Source organism: Candoia aspera, chromosome 2 (assembly GCF_035149785.1).
Source record: "Candoia aspera isolate rCanAsp1 chromosome 2, rCanAsp1.hap2, whole genome shotgun sequence".
Taxonomy (NCBI): domain Eukaryota; kingdom Metazoa; phylum Chordata; class Lepidosauria; order Squamata; family Boidae; genus Candoia; species Candoia aspera.
The window spans coordinates 68,098,636-68,121,910 of record NC_086154.1 but is presented as its reverse complement, the minus strand read 5'-3'; the positions used below and the strand labels follow the sequence as shown (position 1 = coordinate 68,121,910).

At 41.7% G+C, this 23,275-nt stretch overlaps 1 protein-coding gene across 1 annotated transcript in view; it reads right to left on the bottom strand.

Annotated features, from left to right (window-relative positions):
• Positions 1-23,275, bottom strand: part of ADAM19 (ADAM metallopeptidase domain 19) — a 47,179-nt gene that overhangs the window by 5,598 nt on the left and 18,306 nt on the right. The window contains exons 7-20 of the mRNA XM_063292871.1: positions 20,063-20,229; positions 18,699-18,783; positions 16,443-16,582; positions 15,109-15,286; positions 14,371-14,460; positions 11,822-12,017; positions 11,012-11,120; positions 9,764-9,965; positions 8,266-8,343; positions 6,681-6,789; positions 6,206-6,350; positions 5,461-5,542; positions 4,213-4,428; positions 2,073-2,222 (exon numbers count right to left, since the gene is read on the bottom strand). Of these exons, the coding sequence (XP_063148941.1) occupies positions 2,073-2,222; positions 4,213-4,428; positions 5,461-5,542; positions 6,206-6,350; positions 6,681-6,789; positions 8,266-8,343; positions 9,764-9,965; positions 11,012-11,120; positions 11,822-12,017; positions 14,371-14,460; positions 15,109-15,286; positions 16,443-16,582; positions 18,699-18,783; positions 20,063-20,229 (1,947 nt within the window). The remainder of the gene's footprint in view (positions 1-2,072; positions 2,223-4,212; positions 4,429-5,460; positions 5,543-6,205; positions 6,351-6,680; positions 6,790-8,265; positions 8,344-9,763; positions 9,966-11,011; positions 11,121-11,821; positions 12,018-14,370; positions 14,461-15,108; positions 15,287-16,442; positions 16,583-18,698; positions 18,784-20,062; positions 20,230-23,275) is intronic.

Genomic DNA, 23,275 nt, shown 5'->3' with positions numbered 1-23,275 from the left:
TCTCTTCTCCCATTCAGCGAGTAAGCGCTGTGTAACATACGATGGGGTGAGGTCTGTTTCAGGCATAGCCTCCAGGGTACAAATCAGCGTGTCCCACGTTTCATTTAGTGAGGACAGGAGGATATAGGATTTTGTGAGAGGTGTAAATTCCATTCCTCTCTCCTGCAACTCAACAAACAGCTGCTGAATATAATGCAGGTGCTCAGGAAGGCTTTCTCCTTCTGCAAGGTAGGCTCTGTACAGCTTTTTCGTCAGAGTAACTTTACTCCCTGCTGTTGCCTTTACATATAAGTCTCTCAAAGCGTCCCAAAGTTGCTTTGCAGACTGCATGCCTCGCACGTGGACTAGCTGATTGTCCTCAACTCCCAAGATAATGGTGGCTCTAGCCCGCTCATCCTGTCTCAGCCATTCAGCACTGGGATTTTGGGGGTTTTGCTCACCAATTGGCAGCCAAAGATTCTCTCTGCGAAGATACATTTCCATCTTCAGGGCCCAATTCAAATAGTTGGTCTCTGATAGGCGCTCCAGAGGCATCGCTGAGGGCTGGGAGGCAGCCATGGCTTCTTCCTTCTTTTGCAAGTCACCTCAGCTAGCTTCTTTGTCCTGCAGACCGGCAGTTGCTGGAAAATCTCCAGGTGGCTCCAAAGAAAACCTTCACAGGTCTTTGCTACCTGCCTTTAAATTGTGCATGAGGTGTGGAGCTGATCTCTCTTTTCTCTCTGGGTTTTACTGGGCTGTTTTACTGGGCCCATAACCTGTTGCAGAATGCTGGGAAAGCCTTTAGCCCAGGAGAGGTCAAAAAAGTCACACACCAAGCATTTCTATAAAAATAATTTATTTACAGAAAACAAAAACAAAAGCAAAACATTTAAAGTACTTAGCTCCGTTTGGAGCAAGCCTTGCTGAGCTACATTTCCAGCAGAGAGAAAAAGAAGAAGTGAAGAACAAGTCCGGGCAGGTCCTCCCCCCAGGCTATTTTGCATGAAGCACGTGAGAGGAGACAATCAAATGCAACCCCTTCACCTGGCCAAATGATTAGGTATAATAGTAGCTTAATCTATTAGTAGGAAAACCTCAACAAATAGTACCTTTGGGGTCCCCACAGAGAAGATCTCTCCTGCCCTTACCAATACTGATTGAAACCCATCCTAGAAGAAAGAGGAGAACCACTGCATCCCCATGCCTCCCACTCTTAAACCTCAAACCTGGTCTAGAAGGACACTATGACTAATAGTATTGAAAGCCACTGAGAGATCAAGGAGAGCTAGGATGGATGCACTACTTCCATCACGGTTCCTCTAGAGGTAATTTATAAGCGCAATCAATGCTGTCTCAGAAATATATCCTAGTCTGAAATATGGTTAAAAGGGGTCCAGATGCTCCATTTCATCCAAGGAGCTGTAAAATTATCACTTTTATCAACTTTCGCTAAAAAGAGAAATTGGAAACCAGACAAAAATTTCCAGTACCATTGGATCCAGGGATGGCTTCTTGAGGAGGGGCCAGACCACTGCCTCTTTAAAGGCCAGAGGAACCATTCCCTCCCTCAAGGATGCATTTACCAGTGCCTGGATCCAATCATACATCATCTCCCAGGAGATCCCTGACTGTGTTGCCTCCCAGTTCATTCCTGGGCCAAATTCAATGTGCTTGTTTTCACTTTTTAATTCATAAAAGGGTTCTCTTCATGAAGCAAAATGAGGCAGAGGATCTTTTTGTTGGTGACATCCAAGGTCTAAAGAGACTCCCTTGAAAGGCTCATCTGGAGCCTTGAGAACTTTCCAGTGGCATTTCATTCTCTCAAGTTTTTTGTATCTGTCACCTTAGCATGGTGTTTTTTGTTAGTGAATTTTAAGTTTAGGCTTTTCTGTCCTGGAAAATATCATGCTACTATTATGTTAACATCTTTACTACTCTTTTCTTAAGTCAACTTACTGTCTGTCCCTTTGGAAAAAAAAACCCTGATACTGGGTGTCAGATATAATATTACAAAATAGGAAAAATATTATACAACATTTGAATAAATCATTTTCTTTTGTTTATGTGTCCTTGCCACCATTTTATGTGCTTACCTCTGCCAAGGCCATATGCATTCCTGTATTCCTTGCAGTGCCATATGATGGTACTGTTCCTGTATTCATTCTGGACAATCCAGTCCTGTTGCTTGAAGAGACTGGATTAGCTGGAAGTGCTCTCTGAGGTGGTCTTAGTCTGGAAGGATCCTAGGGCAAAAAAAGTAGGAATTCTTCAGTTCTTGTGACCAATAAAATAGAGAAGTTGGGTGGCCAATAAAACAGAGAGAGAGAAAGAGAGACTATAAACATAATACAGATCTTATAACTAGGATAGACAAAATAGGTATCAATTAAGTGTGGTATGAAGAACATCAGAAGATCTCAGAATGAAAAACAATTTATTAGGCAGAAAAAACATTACTTATTCATGATTTAAAGCATATTCCACAACTTGAAACTGCCCAAATGTGGTGGTGTTGCAACTCCAGAATTCCCAGGCAGCAACACAATACATCTGGAGGGCACAGACAGGCGAAGGCCAATCTAACGTAATTATATTCTGCTCTTCCCTTTCCTGTTCTATGAAGTATACAAACAATATACAACAAGAAAAAGACATGCATTTATTTGTATTTTTGGAAGATGTATGTGAAAAAGCAATGCAAAGTCCTCCCCACCCCCTGGTGTGTGTGTGAGAGTGTGTGTGTGTGTGTGTGGCTCACAGCCCCCTCCTCAACTGATGCTGGTTGTCCATAAATATAGTGCATTTAAGCATAGCAATTTTAAGACTGGATAAGAAAGAAGAAGAATCTGGGATCAACATGAAAAAGTATGGATGGGATTTAAGAAACTTTAATAGGGGGTCATTGATCTTTTGCTCTGAAAGGCCCATTTTATCACTGGTCTTACCTATATGCATATGGCATTGCCTTGCTATGTCTATGTTCTAGCAATTAGTTGTATAGATTAGTGCAATATGCTATATATGGGATTGATCTTGCAGAAAGTCCAGAAACCTCACTTAGTACGAAATACGATAAAAGCATTTTGTTCAGGATGCATCTGCCTCAGAGTTCTCTTCACTGCAGTGCCATGAGACTTTCTGGTTGTTTTAGGTAAATCAGGTGAGATAACAGTCTGTATCTAAGCATCGTAATTGTTATGCCCTTACATTCCATGATTTATTTGCACATTCAGATTCAGGAAAACCTGGGCACCCTTCATTTCTATGGATGAACAATTATAGCCTGTTAGGGCCTAGGAACTAATAAAAGATAATGCTGAGACCCTGGCCTGGTTCACCCACAAGACCAAGTCAAAAGTTTGGAACCATGGTTTGCTGAACCAATCACCCATTATGCTAAGCCAAAAATAATGTCATGGTCACACTGTGATATTTTGAACCTCCAGGCCACTGAAATGAGGGGATGATCTAGGCAGAGGAGAGACTGGAAGAGAAATTCATCAGACACAAGGTGGAGCTATCATTTCAACCTTATCTGTGTTTTGCAAAACAACTTCAACAGCCTCTTTAAGATAAGGTGGGGAGGGGTGGGGAGGAGATCTCTGGGCTGTGTGGAGCTCTTCACGCTCTCTTTTTGCAGCCCTCACAGCCCCAAGAAACTACCCTACTGAACTTTGGCAGTAACCCAAAGAAGCACGAGTTCTTTGCTATTTCTTGATGGGAACCCTCTTTTTGAAGCTTAACTCTCTCATTCTGATACACACAAGCACAACCACTCTCCTGCGAACAAATACCTCTCTTACAGAAATGCTGGGTCCTGGACTACTTTCAGGATATTACCTCACCACCCACTGAGCTCCCTTGCTGCATCCACCCAGCTGCCCCTGTATAGTCCTTATATTCCTTGCCAATGCTTGATTACAAAAAAAGAAAGGCTGAGTGCTCCCCCTTATAGGCCAGGTCATGTCAGTACAGGTTGCACTCAATCCCAGACATAAGACACACCCAAATGATACACAGGTTTATTTCTGTCTTGAGAAAAATATATGGTCCATTTGTACAGGATGCATAGTCCCATTGAAGCAAGTATTTCTCCTCTAAAGTTACATTAGCATACATTTGCTAGCAAAAACCAAATGTGGTTATTTGAATTTTTCTGTTTTTAAAATGCCTGTACAGCTTTCCCAGAGTTGTTACTGACAAAGAGGATTTCATGTGTAAATAATTCCTCACCTGCTGAACCATGACATTTGGAGGCAGAGGTGCGGGCCTGCTTGGTGGAGTTCGTTTTGGTAAATGCTTTTCCTCAGTCTGATGTTCTGAAAAGGGGGGTTTCTTTGTATAGTTAGCTGGAAAAGCTGGCGGTGGCTGCCACTGTCTCTTCAGCTCTGCTGGTGGCTGGCAGTACAGCACTTCAGATTTGGGGGGGATATTCTGCGTATCAGTAGCCTACAAGCAAATCACACAAAGAGGAAGATGGCATTTCTATTTTATTCGGTAGTTAGTTTGATTTACTGATTGATTGATAACCAACCTTTTTTCTGGCCTCAGCAGGGGGCAGCACTTGACTGATCTGTTCTGGGCTCAAAATGGACTTAGGAGAGACTTAGTTCATTCTTAGTTGGTGGACCTCCAGGGATTTACATGGTTGTAGGTGAGAGTTGGAAATTCAAAAAACACCTCCACAGAACACACTGGTAAACTGTCTGGAGGAATGTGTCCATGAAGTCAACAGGAGTCAAGCTCATTAATCTTTACCTTTTTCCTACTCTGGAAAGTACTCAAGGAGATCAAACAATTTAAAGCAATCACTGCACTTCTATTTTCCAAGTATCTTTCTTGAATACAAATGCTGCCAATGTATTTTATATCCTGGCTGCTCTGCCTCAGTTGTTGCATAATATATATGGATTCACTCTTGTGTCCCTATTTTTGTAAGCTTCAGTGCTTGGTTTCATGGAAGATTGTGTTTAAAATAAAATCTATACAAGTTCCTTATTAAAAATAATTGCAATAAATGCAATTTACAATTATAAAAGAGAAAAAAATTGAGAGGGATTGTAGTATGGCATAGTGGTTAAGGTGTTGAGCTTGGAAGCCCCCACTTGACTGAATAACTCACTGAGTAACTGAGTCAGGTACTATTTCTCAGACCAGCCTTCCCCAGGAGGTTGCTGTAAGAATAACAGGAGAGAACCCCTACTTGTACTGCCTTGAGTACTATATATATTAACAATAAATACATAAATAATGATTTGTAGTGAGAAAAAAAATCTGTGAAGATCCCAAAATGGTTTAGTTCAGAGATTATGGGAACTGACACATGGAACAACTTTCTTAGAGCATAACAAGAAAAGCAGGCCTGCTGCTAAGACATTTCCTTGGATGATGTATTTTAAAATGCTAAGGAATTATAGCATGGATCAACAGAGGATTGATTAGAAATTATTTAATACCATAGCTACATGTCATTTCAAGTACCTTTCTCTGTCCTTGTGGAGTTTTCAATTTGAAGGCTGGATTTGCATGTCCATTCACATCCTTCTGAATGGAAGGGGGTGTGCTGTATCCAAACAATAGGGACAAGCAAGTATTACAAACCATTTCTGCAATTGCACCTGCTTTATTTATATAATGGTTCCTCATACAAATAAAACAAATGTTCTTATCTAGACTAACATTGGAAAAAGGCCAATATACTAATTAGCCAGCTTGCAATAATTCACATTTATTTTGGGGGAACTGAAGTCTCTTGTAAAATATAAACCAACATTTCTAGCAGGAAATCGGTAGGGTTAGCACTGACAGAACTGAATGGTTGTCTAAAAACTAACTGGAATTGTGCCAAACTATAGACTGAGTTCACACACTATACTAAGGCTCTGTGTAATTCATCTCTTGTGTGTACTCAGCCACTGTGGTTTGTAAATCACACTTTAGGGCAGGGATCTACAGACTGAGGTTTAAGATCACATGTAACCCTTCACCTAAAAGCCTTGAATGTGGTCTGCAAAGCCTTTCCAGAAACTGTAATGGTATCCTTGTAGTATAGATAAAAAGAAAAAATACCTGGTTTGTCATACATATGTATCCAGAAATCAACTGAAATTTGAAGGGATACAAGCAACATCACATCCATTTGCATGCCTATTTAGCATAAAAAATGCAACTGTCTCATTTACTGACAAACAAATCCATTCATGCATGCATGCATGCATGCCTTCACCTGGACTGTTGGGTTTTCTTGGGAGTAGAAATAGTCTGCTTTACTGGGACAAGTCTGGCTCTCCATTTATAACAGCAAAAAGCTATTCCAATTAGAGTCAAAAGCAAGATGGAAACCAGGACACCAGTGATGATTGGAATAGGATCTGGACCAGAAAAAGAAGAAAGCCAAAATTATTCAAATTCACCAATTGTGCTAAAATGCAACCACCACCACAACAAAACCCACTACAGGATGCCAGTATTTGAACAGGTAGTAGCGAAGGACATTTCAGCAAATGCTACTTTCTGTGTCATGTGGCCAAGTGCTGAATATGTGCGAGACAAAAACTCCACTTGCCAAACTCCACCTTCCCCTCAGCTATACTAGTATGGACCCAGTACCCTGTGGTTCTGTACCTCACCTGCTCACCCAAACTCCTGCCTCACAAGCACTGTTCAAGTGTCATTAATTGAATAATACAAGTTATACCCACTTTTTTCAAGCACGGGGCCACTGTCCAGGCTTCCTCCCTTTCCAGGTTTATCACAGAACGGAGGTGCCCATCCGCTGAAACAATGGCAGTTGTGATTGTTGTTGCAAATCTGTGTTGAGAGAACACCATCAGTGTTACTTCTATAGTAAACACCCTGCTCATGCCAGTCCAAACAGCACAAGAAGCCTTCCCTTGGCTTTTGTTATAACTCAATGCATCTAAAAGTCACCTGGACAATCCATGGTTATATCCATCAGCCCTCCCAAGAAATGCAGTGTTAGAGCATTCTTTTCATTTTTAACATTTAAGCCCCAAAGGGTATATTTCCATCCTTCAAAATTCACTTTGGGTTATATGTGCATTCCTGAAGAGGAACAGACATGACTTCCCACTATTTTTAACCTCCCAACAAATACCCTCTCTGTAACAAATGGCCATAACTTCTTCTCAAATGTAAAACCACAGCTTAAAGAAAGCTGCCACATCCAACATTTGGTATTTAAGATCTGTATAACACTTCATAGCCTGTCTTTATATGCTGAACAGGACCCTAAGATTTGATTAAACCTGTGAGAGAAGCTCCAGTTCAGTCTTGCATGATGGACATCTACTCTAACGTTTCATATTGTCTCACCATCCAACAACCACTTGGTCACAAATCAGATTGTTTAGTGGACAATCTGGTTTTTACTATAAAAATGTTCCAAGAAAAATAGACTGTTGATAGAAAAGCACGTTGTGCATGTTGTTCCTCTTCTTCTGTTTAACCTCTGCTGAATCTCTCAGTACAAAATATGGAAAGTACAAAAGCATTTATGACCACTTAGTTTTAACTTCAAGAGTTTTTGCACAGACATACATTTTAATCCCATATCTATCATCCAATTCATGTGTTGATATAGGATAGAAAGCCATAAAAAAGTTTATTCTCTAAAGTTGGGGGGCAGGAATCCTTCTAAAGTTTGATACCTTTAGAAAAAGCCACAGAAGGCCATCTGACGTAGTGATGTCACTGAAAGGGGAGGAGGCCATATTTGTTATTCCTGTTTTCTTCATACTGTTCTCATCAATTCCCATTCTGCTCTGTTTTCCATCCTTTTCCACCCATTCCCCCCAAAACAACCTGAAATCACCGTTTGGGGGCCAAACTTTGGGAGGTAGAATTGGGAAATTTAAATCAGAATATGGGTATGTCCTTTTACTCCCATTTACGAGGTTAATTCTAAAAAAACAAAATTCTACTACTGAAATATGGGCATCTTGCTGCCAAATTTTGGCCGCATGAATTGAAGGTGCTGGAAGGACACAGATGGGGTGCTAGGAGGACACATGTAGTGTACATTTCTGTTCTAAAACGTATTTTGGTCAATGTACAAATTAAACAAGAACTGACTTTCAAATGATAATGTTTGAATCCTGTTCTGGAGGAAGATGCAATTGAACTGGACGTCTTTCTACAGCCAGGCATATGTCACTACATAGATAGCTTAACCGTTTTCTGAAATCCAACAAAAATAACAGCTGGCCAAGTGAGCAAGCAGCAAATACAGTCACTTGGTGTCTGAATACAAGGACAGATACTTACTCCATGGCCATTGCACTTTTTCCCACAATCTCCACTATCAAAGAAGGAGGTATTCTGACAGTGGCCCTCAAAGCAAACCTGTAAGAGAAACCAAACATTCAGAATTATACTAGAGCAGTGTTTCTTAAAGTCTGGCCCTAGGACCCCTGGGGTTCCCAAGACCCTCTCAGAGGTCCACAAAATCAAAATAATTTGCCAACCTATGTTGAAAAATAATACAATATTAAAATCCCATCAAACAATCATGAGAAGTGGTAGCGGCAGCAAATATGTCAATTTTAATTTTTAATACAGTAAATTTTGATAAATATAACAAAGAAGAAAAAAGGTTAAGAAACACTGTACTAGAGGAACAAGAAATGCTATGAAATGGTTTGGGGTACAAGAAAAGCCTGGGGTGCATACCACTGCATCAACACTGAGAAGCCCTAAAGGCTGTTGCCAACTCTTGCACCTACCACTAGGCGATACTATTGCTTTCGGCATTTGTTTAAGCCCAGCGTGGTACCACTAATAGAACTTAGTAGAGACAGAGAGAAACTTTATTTCAGTCACTGACCAATAAAATGCATTCCATAAAATAAGCAAAATTATCCCCTAATAGCAATAACTATTAGCAACCACTTGTGGGTGAAGCTTACATATAACGTAGCAGAATTTTGCTACTTTGCAAGAAATACTTTTATCTTGGTTGTTTAACAGATAATGTAAGTAAAAATGATCAGAGTGCCCCGGGAATTTAAATAAAAGTGGGGTAATCAGCTGGTGGCGAATGTCCCTGTAAAACTGACAGTATAAAAGAAGATGGGCCATGGTTTCTATGGCACCCGTCCCAGGGGCAATATCGGCTTTCATATGGGATCTTCCTGTATTTCTCTTCCAAAACAGCTGTGGGGAGGACATTAAATAGGGCTAGAGATAGGGCTCTCCTTAATTTGGGAACTGTAGTGTAGTATAAATACGGAGCTGGTTTGGACACTAACATCTGGTTATTGACAAATAGATTACGAGAAAAGGCAGCAACTTCTGTTGGGCCTTCTATGTCTAAGATCCTTTGCCTTAGTAGTGATCTAGCTTGGTCTGACTCTAAGGCTAAGATGGCAGGAGTTAATAAGTGGGGAAAAGGAGCAACAGTTAATGGGGATGAAGGGTCGCTAAATAATGTTTCCCGAACTTCCATAAATCTGTACTGCCACACCCAACATTTTACGTGCAGCGGGAATGCATCCAGACTCGAGCTTTGTGCCGGGTGTGGGAACACAGATCTTAGCCAAAGAGCAGCCTGCTTCAAGGCAGGGAAGCTACATCCACAGCGTCCTCTCTTACTCCAAGTTGTTCATTCTGAGCACTACCTTTGGGTTTTTCTCTTTTTTCAAAGCTGTATTAAACCTCTAAAACAAATTGTTGCACACAATAATTTTGGGAAAAAGCAAGCACGTATCTCCAAAGTGCCTAAGCGGAATAAGGTGCCAGCTTACAGTAGGCAGCTGATGCTTACATGACTGTCGCCACACTTGGTTCCCGTCATCACAAGTCCTGGGTCTAATATATCTCCTTCATCTTCCTTTCGATATACATGAGTACCACGACAATGAATTTCCCTTCCGTTTAATTTGATAGTTGTGTCAATTGCAACAGCATTGGACTCCAGAGGCTTGGAAGCAGAACTTTGGCACTGTATCTTGCCACATTTAGCATTGCTGGAAAGAGAAATTCTGCAAGTCTGAGCATTCTGGCTAAGATCTTAGCTTCTCACACACCCAACACAAAGGCTCGCATAAAATTATCCACTTCCAATAAAAATGAAGAGGCTTGAGGGACCTAGTGAGTCCCATTCCATGTTGTGTGCTGAAAACCATGTTTCATATATGCTGAAGATCTTATTTCATATTTACTACCTCAAAATTACCCTACCATTATGTGCTCTATGTGACAGTGCCCACAGAAAAGATCTTAGTTGATGGAAGACGCAATGGCTTACTTCCTAGTGGGTCTCCAGAAGTGTATGTACACTTGCGCAGACATTTACAGTGACTTTCCATTACTTTCTGAGATCAATTTCAGTTCTGCTTTGCATTAATAAAACCCTTGTTGGTGCAGTCCTATGCATCTAAAGGGTTATGGAACTGCAAGAAAATGAGCATGCTTAATAGTTGTGGGTCAAAATATGGCTTGAAGAGCATATGAACAGCGTATCTCTTTCTTTTCAGTATCAAGTGTGGGGAGTGCTGACCCATGTCGGGACCAAGGTATTGGTGGATTTTATTTTTTTCTCCATTTTTTTTTAAGGAGGGTGCTTATGAAAACAGTCTGGGATTGCTGAAAAGCTTCAAACGTCAAAAGATTGCAGAGAAATCTTGCTGGAAAAAGCAAGTAGCTCCTATTTGGACTGGGAAAAGAACTTCAGATGATATATTCATGAATTACCCTTTCACACAACTCATGAGACCTTTCTCTGCTTTAATTGATATGTTAATTGTGTACCCAACAAGGAACAGCAGGAGAATATTCACAGATGTGGGCTCAAGGGGAGTGATCTCTCTCTTCCTGTAACCAGGAAGTCAAGGTATGACTTTGGCCTGAAAGATTTAATAAAAGCAATGCAAAAGTTGACAATTTTGTTCAACTAAATTGCCAATCAATTTGTAGCTATTTACAATATAGATTGGATTCATTCTCTCATCTTTTAACTTGTGAGGATTCTGATCTATCCCACCTCACATGAAACAGTTGGTCTGCTTTTTACCTGGTGTCGCACTTCCTGTAGTTGCCACTGATATCCTTTCCACAGTTCCCATAGGAATCTCCAGCAGCATTAACTCTCTCAAAGCAAAGGTCAGGTGCTGGCCTTGCTCCTGTATGGAAAAGATTCACACATACAGTATCTGTGGAAGATAACTTACCAAATCCATCACCCAGCTGCTTAGCATTGGGTGTGAACCCATCGGTAAGAGAACAAAATCGTTGTTTTACTAGAACAGGGGTGGCAAAACTGTCCCAGCCCACTCTGTAAAATATATTTCATATGTTCCTCATGGGGTTTACCAGACAACTCTTCTATGATTATTGCTAATAAAATTAAAATAAATGTCATACTGCATTTTTAAAAGGCTTTTAGCCCTTGTGATGAAAATTTGAATAAATTTTCAAAGCTTAAAAATTAAGAAAACATCACCCCAGTGCAACCCGGGTAGTCACACTATGCCATTCTGATTTAGCGTGTTATGTATGAACCCAGCCACTACAGTTTAAGAATCATGTTAGCACAATATATGGACTCAATCAACATGTTATCCAACAAACCATGATTCAGCAAAGCAAGGCTTACAATTATGTATAAAAGTAGTTGCCAGGCGTTTACTGATCACAACAGCCTCTGTGGATGAACACCTACTGTAGATCCTCCCTTCTCCCTTTCTCTGCTCCTCTTTCTTGACGTAATTACAGTTCCATAAACTAAAAATAAGAACAGTCTTCTCCTTCCTTTTCCTTAGACCTCTGGATGCAAGGGGCTTCCCATGGTGCAATGCCTTTCTCGGAGATCAGCCCTCCTTACCATATCCCCAGAGCTGCAAACACTGCTGCTCATATGTCAGACACATTCCATTGTAGCAATATGCTCTGCCATCTTCACATGGAGTGCCATCCAACTGGTAGAAGTTTGCAGGGCAAAATGGTGATTTGCCTGAACAGTACTCTGGTAGGTCGCATATTCTCGCCTGTTCCCGGCAAGGAGTTCCAGGTGAAACTAACTAAAGAAAGGGAAAGAAATTATGCATTTATTTCAGGGTGGTGTGGAATACTTAGCATTTTAGTTAATGTGGTTAAGCGTTGATCCATGCGTTCAAAGATGTATATGTCACAGATTTATTTTGAAGACAAGTTGAACTGACTTTCAGTTCCTTTCATTCTATATAGCAAATATCATTGCCATTCAACCAAATTCCTAAGGCATCACTAATGGGAAGAAACTCCTCATTATGGCCTCCAAATAACATTTTTTGTTGTCTTAACTCTACATAGAATCTCTTTTTGTCAAATTCCTGAGGACATTTTTTCAAACAGAGGCATCCTTGATCCATATCCTAATCTAGACCTCCTGCTCAATAATGCCTCATTACTGATTATATATACCTTTTCCCCAGAGGAGAACCCTTAACAGAGGGAGAAAGCACAGAGTATGTATGCAAAATATTCCATGTTCAATTTCCAGCATTTTCAATTTTTTAAAAAGTATATCATATTTATTGATAAAACCCCTGGCAGATACACTGATAACTTTTAACAAGTTGCTTAATGGATAGGGCAAGGAACAGCTGATTTCTATCTTATGTAGAATGTCTGGTATATATTACATAAATCTTAAGTTATAGTTTTAAAAGGAAACATTCTGCTAGCACCAGGCCACCCATTTGTTTTCAGGAAGATCATGCACCTAATGCTGATTCTGGTATTTCCTTTGCTTAACAAGTGCAAGAAAGGGAAAGGAACTGCTGTGTGCATGCAAAACTTAAGAATCACTAACACTCTTCGCCATAATGGGGAATGCGGTAGCTGCCTGAATTTGCATGAAAGGTAAATGATGGTATCCAGACAGCTGTATTCAGCTGTCTCCATGTAAAGGATTAAGCTGTTAAATGCTACCACAAACAATCCAAAATATCAGATGGTGGTGGTGTGCAAAAATCCAAATGTTGCATATTGAGTGGCTTTGCCTGACCAGTTGGCCACAAATGTAGGGCTAACTTGAGTAGCAATTTTAAGCAAACCCAATGGATGCATTTATGAAAACAGGGCCTCCAGGAGGAGGAGTATGGAAAAACCCAGCATACCAAGACTATTTTAAGTACATTTTCCTAGGAAAGCTGTAATGTAAAGTGATATACAGGCATCTTTGGTCTGTATATTTATCTACTCCTCCCTACCCAAGAAATGAAGTTCAATCTGTAAAGAAATTCAAATGTAAAATATAACAGAGAACAGAAAACTATCAGTAAGAAGCAGGGTCAGAAAAAAAACTTAAGTGTAGGTTTTGTCTTGCCAGACACTACATATAAAGAGAGACAACAGTAGGCTGGTAACACAAGCAAGCAGGAAGGCTTAACTTTAGGCCCAGCTGAGTCAGTTGCTTCCCTTGAAAGACAAGCTTCCCATCTGTAGTTGTTATAATCTCAGGGTGGTACTAATTTTAGCCAAAACAGCTGCTTTGGGTAGCTTTCCAAAGATATAAAAGAGAAAATCAGAACCCGGTTGTCTCTCCATGTCCTATCTGATACAGCAGGAGGGGCATGCTGTGGGTTCTGTCAGCCAAGGAATGTTGGTCATCCCTCCAAAGATAAGGTTGGCCCAACCCTGCTGGCCTTTCATAGGGCCTTGAAGATCTGGTTCTGTGCTCAACCCTGGGGCCTCGAGTGTGTGACAGAGCCTGTTTCCTGGTTCTACTGAGGGCTTTTTATGATTCTCAGGCTGCTGTGTGTTTTATTTCTCATTTTATTTTGTATTTGTGTGTGTATGTGTGTATGTGTATATGTGTGTGTGTGTGTATATTAATGTTGTGAGCCATTAACGTTTTAATGTTGTGAGTCATGTACATGAGATGGGCGGCCATATAAATTGAATAAACCTCATTCAGTCTTGCTTAGGCTGAACCTCTGTTTTGTTTGGTGTCTTCAAGTCAGTTTTGACTCCTGGTGTCAACTCAAGACAAGTCCATGGAGTTTTTTTGGTAGCATTTTTCAAAGGTGGTTCACTCTTGCCTTCTTCCTAGGTCTGAGAGGGAATGACTGGCTCAAGGATACCCAGTTGGCTTTCATCCCTAAGGGGGGACCACAACTCATAGTCTCCCAGTTTCTAGACCATCTCCTTAACCACTACATCAAACTGGCTCTATAAACTTCTGCACACTGCTGTAAAACACCGGGTAATCCTAGCCCTGCTTTTCTTCTTGATGCAGCTTAACTGAGCAGGGGATGTGTGTCCTGGGGTTACAACCTTTCCAAATTAGAGTGCTGATTCCAATGAGAATTCAAGCCTTTATTATGTATATTAAGACTAAGGAACAAAACAGAGATTGAAAGGTACAAGGAAAAAGGAAGGTAATCCCACCTTGCATTGGTGACAGCAAGTTCCATGAGCACACTCAGCACCCTGCTTCAGAAAGCAGTTAGCAGCATCACAACAAGGATTATTACATTCCTGCAGGAGAAATAACACAAATGACATGTGCTGCACTTACAGAGCAGATGTTCTGAGTCTAAAAACACTGGAAAGCATTTGGCTGTTTCTGGATGGCTTGTAAGACATGCTTTTACTTTTCAGGCCAAGCATAACAACCTCCAAGAAGCTTCAAAGTTGCTTCCTAATCATGTCACATCTGGGGCTCAAATGCTTCAGTTCTCAAATAAATTGAGATCAAAACACCAAAACATCAGGTCTGAGTTTCTCAAACAACAGGATCTGCATTTAAGTTTCGCAGACAATAGCACCAGTACAGGCCCACTGCTGATCTATCTGAATAGTTAATTTCTTGTGCTTTGGGGTCTCATTGGCTTATTTGATGCTCTAGAAAGGAGAGGGCTGAGGTTCCTCTCAAGTAGCAAGAAAGGGAATTAGGAGGTGTGGGTGGAAGGAAGTGAAACTCTGGTTCTTCTCTCCATGTTCACTAAGTTCCACTAAGACACAGTAACCAAAATAAACAGACACCTTTCAAATATTTGGTGGAAGCAGTAATAGAAAATATAAGTACAGTAGAGGAACATACCTCTCATTATTTCTTAAGGAGTACCCAAATACTAGTTCCCAATTGACTCTGAAAAATCTATGAAATCAACCAAAAGGAATTACCTCTACTTCTCCACAATCACATTCTTCCCCTTCTTCCAGATACCCATTTCCACACCTTGGTCCTCCATATAAGGTCTTTGTATCTGGCATATTGTAAAGACACATCCCACCACCAGATTGCAGGTACCGTTCCAGCTCTTTCCTATTGCATTCGTTGAACACTCTGGGGAAGGGTGCCCTGTAAACACCCAAGGAGCAAAAGGGCAATCTTGAACTGAGTGTTATTATTCAAGCATTAGTACCTCTGAAAGTGCAACAGTTTCCAAAACTTGCAGCTAGTGAGTGAAGGCCAAGTTATAGAATGACATCAACATATTCTCACAATGGAAGCTGTACTTGTTCTTTTGATAATTATTATTGTAACTGTGGTGACTCACTTGACCTAGTCCACTAAAAGTAGAGCTACCACTTGAGGCGAAGGAAGGAAAGGGGGAAAAAGTTGGTACGCTTTGCTAGAAAGCTGATGTTGGCTTAATGACAATGATGCCCCTGATCATCTAGAATAAGGATTATAACTTCAAACGACAAATTCTAACTTGCCAGCTGCTGTGATTGTCTTCCTATTTGGAAAGAACTGCCTTTTGAAGAGTAACTGAAATGTCTGGTTCCTGAAGAATCAGAGGTGCATTTCGACCGATTACTTATAAAGGTGAAAACAAGGACCGCATACCTCTTTTGGGATGAAGAAGGAATATGGTTTTGAACTGATACCGTCTAAGTGTTAACAATGTTTTGCTCAATTATTTATATATGAAACAGCTAAAGAAAAATTTGCAATCCAAATCTTTGCAAGTTTCATGCCACCCCAATTCCATACATTGTGTGAAAAGCCCCATAAAAGCCCATAACGTAAAAGGCAGATCCACCAACACTGCATTTTTTGTTTTTCCTATAACTGTAATCGCTCCTATATTAAAATACCCAAGCTCTATTTTATTAGCTTTAGTCCTGACTTTAAGTAGTAAATGAATTCTACTGAGATAGTGAAAAAAGGGTACAGCAATGTCCACAGTGTGTGTGAAATTATTGTATTATACAATATTGAATTGTATCATTTAAGTACAATACTAAATAATTTTGTAATGTTACAATGCAAGCCCTGACTCTTTTGTACATGTGCACATACAAAAGGGATGGAGCTTGCGTCATGACACCAGTTGTCCACCAATCTTGCCTGTTTTGATCCTCCCTGCAGATGCCCTGGATGGGTTACCTATGTACTGGTCATGGCACAAACAGTAATTCAGATAAAGCCCCTTTCCTCATAAAGGCCTTAATTTAAGTGAAACACTTCATTGGTACTTGTTTTTTGTACACTTGCATGAACAATTTACCCTGTTGCAGCAGCCATAATACATCCTCCATCTTTGGGACTGGCAGAGCAGCAGCCAGTTGAATCATGGCTCATGCCAAAGTTGTGGCCCATTTCATGGGCCATAGTAGCAGCAACTCCAATGGCATTTTCAGAGTGATCCTGTCCAAGCACAGAATTAAGATGACTGTCAGCATATTCTTCCTCCTTGCCCACACAGCCAGGGATTATCAGATTTAGTGCATTAAGACCATAGCCCAATCCTATCCATTTTCACTATGTTCAATGGAACTCATTCATTTTATTTTTATTTATTTATTTATATAATTTATATCACTGTCCATCTGAAATAAACAACTCTGGGTGGTTAACAATCAATGTACAAGAAAAAAAAAAACAACTTAATACCCCTGTAAACAAAATGAAAAATACAATTAAAATTAATGTACATGATTACATGTACATAAGAATGCAACTCTGACTAAAAATTCTGGAAAACCTATAGTAATCACAGGAATTTGCAGTAGGTTTATACATCATTTAGTAATAAAAGTCAAGGAACACAATTAAAAATGGGTCTAAGTTTAGTTTAGTTTAAATATAAAGAAGTTTAAATATAAAGAAGAACAAACTAATGACAACAGATACAGCAACCAGGCTTAGAAATGACAATGAAGATACTGAAGTGTTAGATAGTTTCTGCCTTTTAGGATCAAATGTCAACAGTAAAGGAAGCAGGAGTCAAGAAATATGCCACAGAGTGGCACTTGGTAAAGTGGCCATGAAGGCTTTGGAGAGATATTCAGATGCCGTGATGTGTCTTTACCAATAAAGACACATCAGACCCGTTCAGGCACTGATTTTCCCTGTGACACTCTATGGAAGTGAAAGTTGGACTTTGAAGAAGCAGCATAGAAAGTGTATTGACACTTGTGAACTTTGGTATTGGAAAAGACTCCTGAGAATACTGTGGATGGCCAAGAAAACAAACTAAGAGATCATCAAACAAATCAATCCAGAGTTCTCATTCATGGCCCAAATAATGAGGCCCAAATTATCCTACTTTGGACACATTATGGAAAGACCTAACTCTCTGGAGAAGTCTATAATCCTGGGAAAGGTAAAAGGAAAGAGAAGAAAAAGATGACCAGTAGCAAGGATGCACTCTCAGAAGACCTGAAGAAGCAGGTCAGGAACAGATTGTCTTGGAGAAAATCTATCTATGTAACACCCCTGTAAAGAATTGGCACGGACTTGATGGCACACGGTCACCATCATGAATTATGCATCATTAGCATATGGAATTCTATTCCAAGGGAACATGATTTGACATTTATTGATATGCTTATAAGCTTTCCCTAATACTACATTCACATTTTTCAGAGCACTGAACATTTTGTCATTAGGATGTTTAAATAACTACAAGGGAATGTAACTCTTTCTTTTAAGGGATATATTCTTATAAAAACATTAAGGGCCTCCTTGCTGGATCATACCCATAGTTCAGTCTGTCAAATATTTGGCTTGTTACAGTGACCAGTCCATAAGAACGGTGCACTGTTTGTCCTCCCAGGAATTAGTATTCAGATGTATACAGCCTGTGAACCTGAGGACTTATTTAAAACCTGCAGCTGATACCTGATGAAAAATTCAGCTTTCACGAATTTGTTTAATCCTGTTTTAAAGCCATTTAAACCAATGGCATAATTGTGTTTTGTGGTAGTGTGGCAGCATGTTCCCTATGTTATTGTGTTCCATAAACAAGTACTATCTTTTGAGTGTTCCAAAGCTACTGCTAGCAAGTTTTATTGGGTCAGCATGTATTATTTGTTTGAAGTTGTATAAAGCAATTTGAGCAGAAAAGAGCATAAACGAGCAGAATGTCCCTTTGATTACTTTGACCCCCTTTGTGGACAAGTCTACCAGTAAAACAATTAATTCTCTCCTTCCCCCACCTTCTGAAAAAACTCTATAATTTTCTCTCCCTCCCCCCACAATTAAACAATCCAGGTTTTCTGACCAAACCATAGCACTAATGTGTTAAAGGAAATGGACCCTGAAATTCCATGCTTACCAAAAAAACAGCTTAAAGAAAAGGTGGGAGGAATCTATAGTATGAAGCATATTCTCATTTATTTATTTATTTATTATTCAAATTTTGCTACTGCCTATCTCCCCCCAAAAGAGGGACTCTGGGCAGTTTTTGCTTTGATTTTGTTCCTATTTATTTTAAACAGTCTTGAATAGGGTAACTCTTTATTTATCAAGAATAACTTACCATATTTACTCCTCCAGACTGATAAGCAGAACACATGGCCATCAGCGGGGCCAAGCCAATAGTAGTACCATGGAAGGACATCCCACTGTATCACATTAGAAGAGAGAGAATGAAATTGTGAATAAAAGTTGTCCATCTATGCATGCAGTTAAATTTTGAAAGGAGATAATTTATGTAGCCTGAGAGGACTGCTTGCATTGCACTCTCCTAAGACAACGGTGAGGAACTGGATCAGTTCTAACTTTGCATACCATTTAAGATACGATAGATGATCTCACAGGGAGGAACTTAGGAAGAGAGACTTAAGAGGAAGCCTCAGCCTTCTTCCAAGGAACATTTGGGATGTCATCCATTTCTCCATGCAGAAAGAAAAGGGGAGTTATGCCTGCATCTCCTTTTGTACAGAGAAAGGCATTCCATCTAGGAAGAACTGCCATTCCCTACACTCTGCTTTTCTCTATACAGACCAAAGCAGAAGGCACTGATCCAGCCTAGCAGCCCAGTTTTGGTCCGTGGATCCCAGTTCCTTATCCCTGCTGTAATTGGCATCATGGAGAACAGGAGTCATGGCTTCCGGTGGAAATATGGCCGACTGAACAGCTGTGACTGCGAGCTCAGCAGGCAGACCTGGCAGCATTGTTTTTTTTTTTCTTGGGCAAAGGCAGGGTTTTCCTGATGCCCTAGAGCATTTTCATGGATAGAAAATGCTTGGAATTATCCCATTTGTACTCCTGAACTTCGCCTCGTAGCCGGAGGATCACCAACAGAGTTAGCACTAATCTGGCAAGAGACGACAGGAGTCAGGGATGCCATGATTTTCTGGACCATGCTACAGCCTTAATGGGACACTAGGTCAAGCCTTCCCCATTTCTAAATCACCTAGTTTATATATTTTTAAGTTTATGTACCCCAAGAGAGGCTTTTTACAAGAAGCGAAATCTCTTGCTGCTTATTGTTATTTCTGGATTAATTTTAAAACTTTTTAAAAAAAAAATTCTGCCTTACTTCCCATCTAAATATTAGGGAGGACTGAGAATAATTATCCCTCTGTTACTATTTTTGTATTAATTTGAAGGATTTAATGTTTTTCCTACACGATGAATTTATATAAATAATGTGATTTAGGTTTGATATAGAGTAAGGGTTTGAATATGGAAATTGCTGTATATTCTTGTTGCTGAAAGTTGGAAGACACTTTATGTAATCTCCACAATTCTTGTTTCTTGCATTTCATGCTTTTTAGTTTTTTTTCTTTTCATAGTTTTTCATTTTTTGTAGTTTTTATCTTTTCTTTCAAACTTAATAAAATTCTTATTTAAAAGAGAGAGAACAGGAGTGATTCTGTTCCAATATCAGCAACGTACGTAATCAGCTGGGCATTGTCATGCTTTTTATGTATTAATAGTCTGTGCCGCCAAGCAAGAAAAGACCAAAGGGTTGAATGTGGGTTCTCAGAGATGTCACACTTATTATAGTCGTTCCAGACTTCAAGTCCAACCAGAGCAATGCGTATGTCAAATGATCTGTAGAACTGAAGGGTGAGGAGAACAAGGAGGAGAAAAAGAAGAAGAGCTTTAGTTAATCACCAGGCTGTCTCTATGAAACATTAGCTCTAACGACAGCTACCTTTCTAAGAAGGTATTGTGCCACACTCTTTCCTACTGGTTCTCCCTGAAAAAGAAATGTACATGGTACACAATATGCTGGTGCTCCATAACCCTGCCAAATTGAGTTCTTTGTGGTTCGCAGGTTTCTGTGATTGGTCTCCAGACAGAAGAGGTGTTGTGAAGCACAGGAGCAGCATATACCACTTCCCTGCTCCAAAAGGCTCCACCCACTATCAGTGGCCTTTTTTTCATGCAACACCATCACCACATTTTCAATATCACAGAAAAAAAGATGAAATAGAAAAAGTTTAACCAATTCTTATTACTAAGGTGGATATTAGTCACCTTCAAGAAATTTGGAATGAAAAGCTACAATATCCCATGGCTGGCTGGGGAATTCTGGAAGTTGAAGTCCACACATCTTAAAGTTGCCAAAGTTGAGGAACACTGTCCTATACTACTGAATCATTGAGAAAGGATTTTTAAAAAATCAAGCCTTTTGCTTATTATCTTAAAATGAGATTAATTAAACAAAACCTTCTTTTGTTTATCTATTGGATTCCTCAGATAATGTCTAAAAAGAGTTGGTTACCAACTCCATTATGACAGAAGTGTCATATAGATGAGAGAACACTTACTCATATGATGTGTGTCATGCGCTGCCTGCCTCTGAATAATACTCAGACACTGGTTCGTGGATCAGGCTCTGATTTATTCACAGCGCAGTTACAGCGTTGGAAGAAAAAAGCTGAGAGTGACAGGAGCGCGCCGGTGCAGGGTTTAAATACCCCGCGCCGGTCAGCGCCCCCTCACTCGCGGTCACGTCACCCCCCTTTGTCCAATACGTTGCCCTGCCGGTGGGTGAGGGGTTCCGGGATCGCCCATCATCAGGTTTTCTATTCCTCTGCTGATTGCTGTCAGCTGGGCGATCTCCGTTGTATTGGCGCTGATGGCTTGGGTGTGCTCCGTGATCCGTTTAGTTATTGTTTGTTGGCCGTTAGTCGTTGTGGGTTGATGGCTACTTATCTTGCACCCCTTCACCTATTTCCTTGCTATTGTCATGTGTGCCATTGCGCTGATGACTTCAGCTCAACGGCACTCATGACATACTGCCCCCTTTCCGAATAGTGTTCCCCCCCGGTTTTCTGGGTTTTTTTTTTTTGTTTGTTTGTTTTTTTTCGGTGGAGCTGTCAAAACGGCATTTTTTTTTTTTTTTTTCAAAATTCCCGCCGGAGTAGTTGTCGCCCCTCCCTTTGCTCCTCCCTCTACCACGTGCCTTCCCAGGGTGTGTCCATGGTGCGCATGCTCGGGTCCTGTCCTGGCGTGCGCATGCTCCAGCCACACCCTGTTTGTTTGGCTCAGTTCGGCGAGGAGAGAGGCGTGGCTGGTCGGGTGCTTATCAGCTCCAGGTAGGGCCCTTCTTTTTTCTCATTTAAAGTGCGTCGCCTTTGTTGTATCTCCTGGGCGTTGCCCCCAGGTTGCCCTGTTGACTTGCTTGCCACTCCCCCGCGGCCGGGGGGGCGGGGCGAGGGTGCTGGCGAACGCTTGTCACCACCCCGTGGGCCCGGGGCGGGGGGAGTGAGTCCCGGGGGGGGGAGGTCCACCCAAGTCGCGGGCTTGGGGGGGCCCTTTCCCTTGGGGCACGGGAGGCGGGGGGGGCCTGCGGGGGGGGGGGGTTGGCTTGCTGACCTTTGTTGTGGTTTGTCGGGGTATGCCCGGTGAAATGCTCTGGTCAGGTCAGGCGCGTTAACGTTGTGCGCCGCCACCCATTCCGGGTGGGGGAAGTGTTTCCACCTGACCAGATAGTGTAGAGTTCCTCGTTGCTTGCGGGAGTCGAGAATGTCCCTTATCTCGAAGTGGTGTTGCCCGTTGATCATCACCGGTGCGGGCTGTGGCGTGCTTGGGTGCCATCGGGAGGTGGTTGCCGGTTTCAGGAGGCTGGTGTGGAACACCGGGTGGAGTCTCCGTAGGTTGTGTGGCAGGTCCAAGCGTATTGCTACCGGGTTCACTATTTGCGTGACTCGGAACGGCCCGATGTACTTAGGCCCCAGTTTTTTCGAGGGTTGGGTTGACTTTAGGAACTTGGTGGATAGGTAGGCCATATCCCCCGCTTGGAACGTCGGTTGTTGGCGCCGGTGCTTGTCGGCCTGCTCTTTGTAGGCTGCCTGTGCATCCTTCAGCGCCGCCGTGATTACTGGCCATGCTTCCGCGATCTTCCGTCCCCAGTCGCTAGCGTCCACCTGGGGTTCCGGGGGTTGAGGTAGCTCCGGTATGGGGACGAAGTCGCGCCCCGAGACTACTTCAAACAGAGTTTTCCCCGTGCTCGTGTGGACGGCGTTGTTGTATGCGACTTCGGCGAACGGGAGCAGTTCAGCCCAGTCGTCTTGGTGGTAGTTAGTATATGATCGTATGAATTGCTCCAAGGTGGCATTAAGAACCTCTGTGGCTCCGTCCGTCTGGGGGTGCCAAGCCGTAGATAGGGCCTGTTGGGTCCCCGTCAGCTTTAGGAAGGCCCGCCAGAATTTGGAGGTGAACTGTGTGCCCCTGTCGGTCACCACACGTGCGGGACATCCGTGTAGCCTGTACACGTGGATGAGGAAGAGTTTGGCTAGCTGTTGTGAGGATGGGACCGACGTGCAGGGGATGAAGTGGGCCTGCTTTGAGAAGTAGTCCTTCACCACCCAAATGGCCGTTTTCTTCTGGCTGGGTGGGAGGTCCACTATAAAATCCATAGAGATTTCCTCCCATGGGCGGGAGGGTTCTGCCACCCGTTGTAATAGCCCCGCGGGTTTGCCTGGTGCCCGTTTGGCCCTAGCACACGTTGGGCAGGACGCTACGTAGGTTTTTACGTCTCGCCTGAGCGCGGGCCACCAGAATTGACGCCGTGTTAGGTGTAGGGTCTTGAGGAACCCAAAGTGTCCCGCTTGTTTGGCGTCGTGTGACCTATGCAAGATTGCCTGGCGTTGCGAG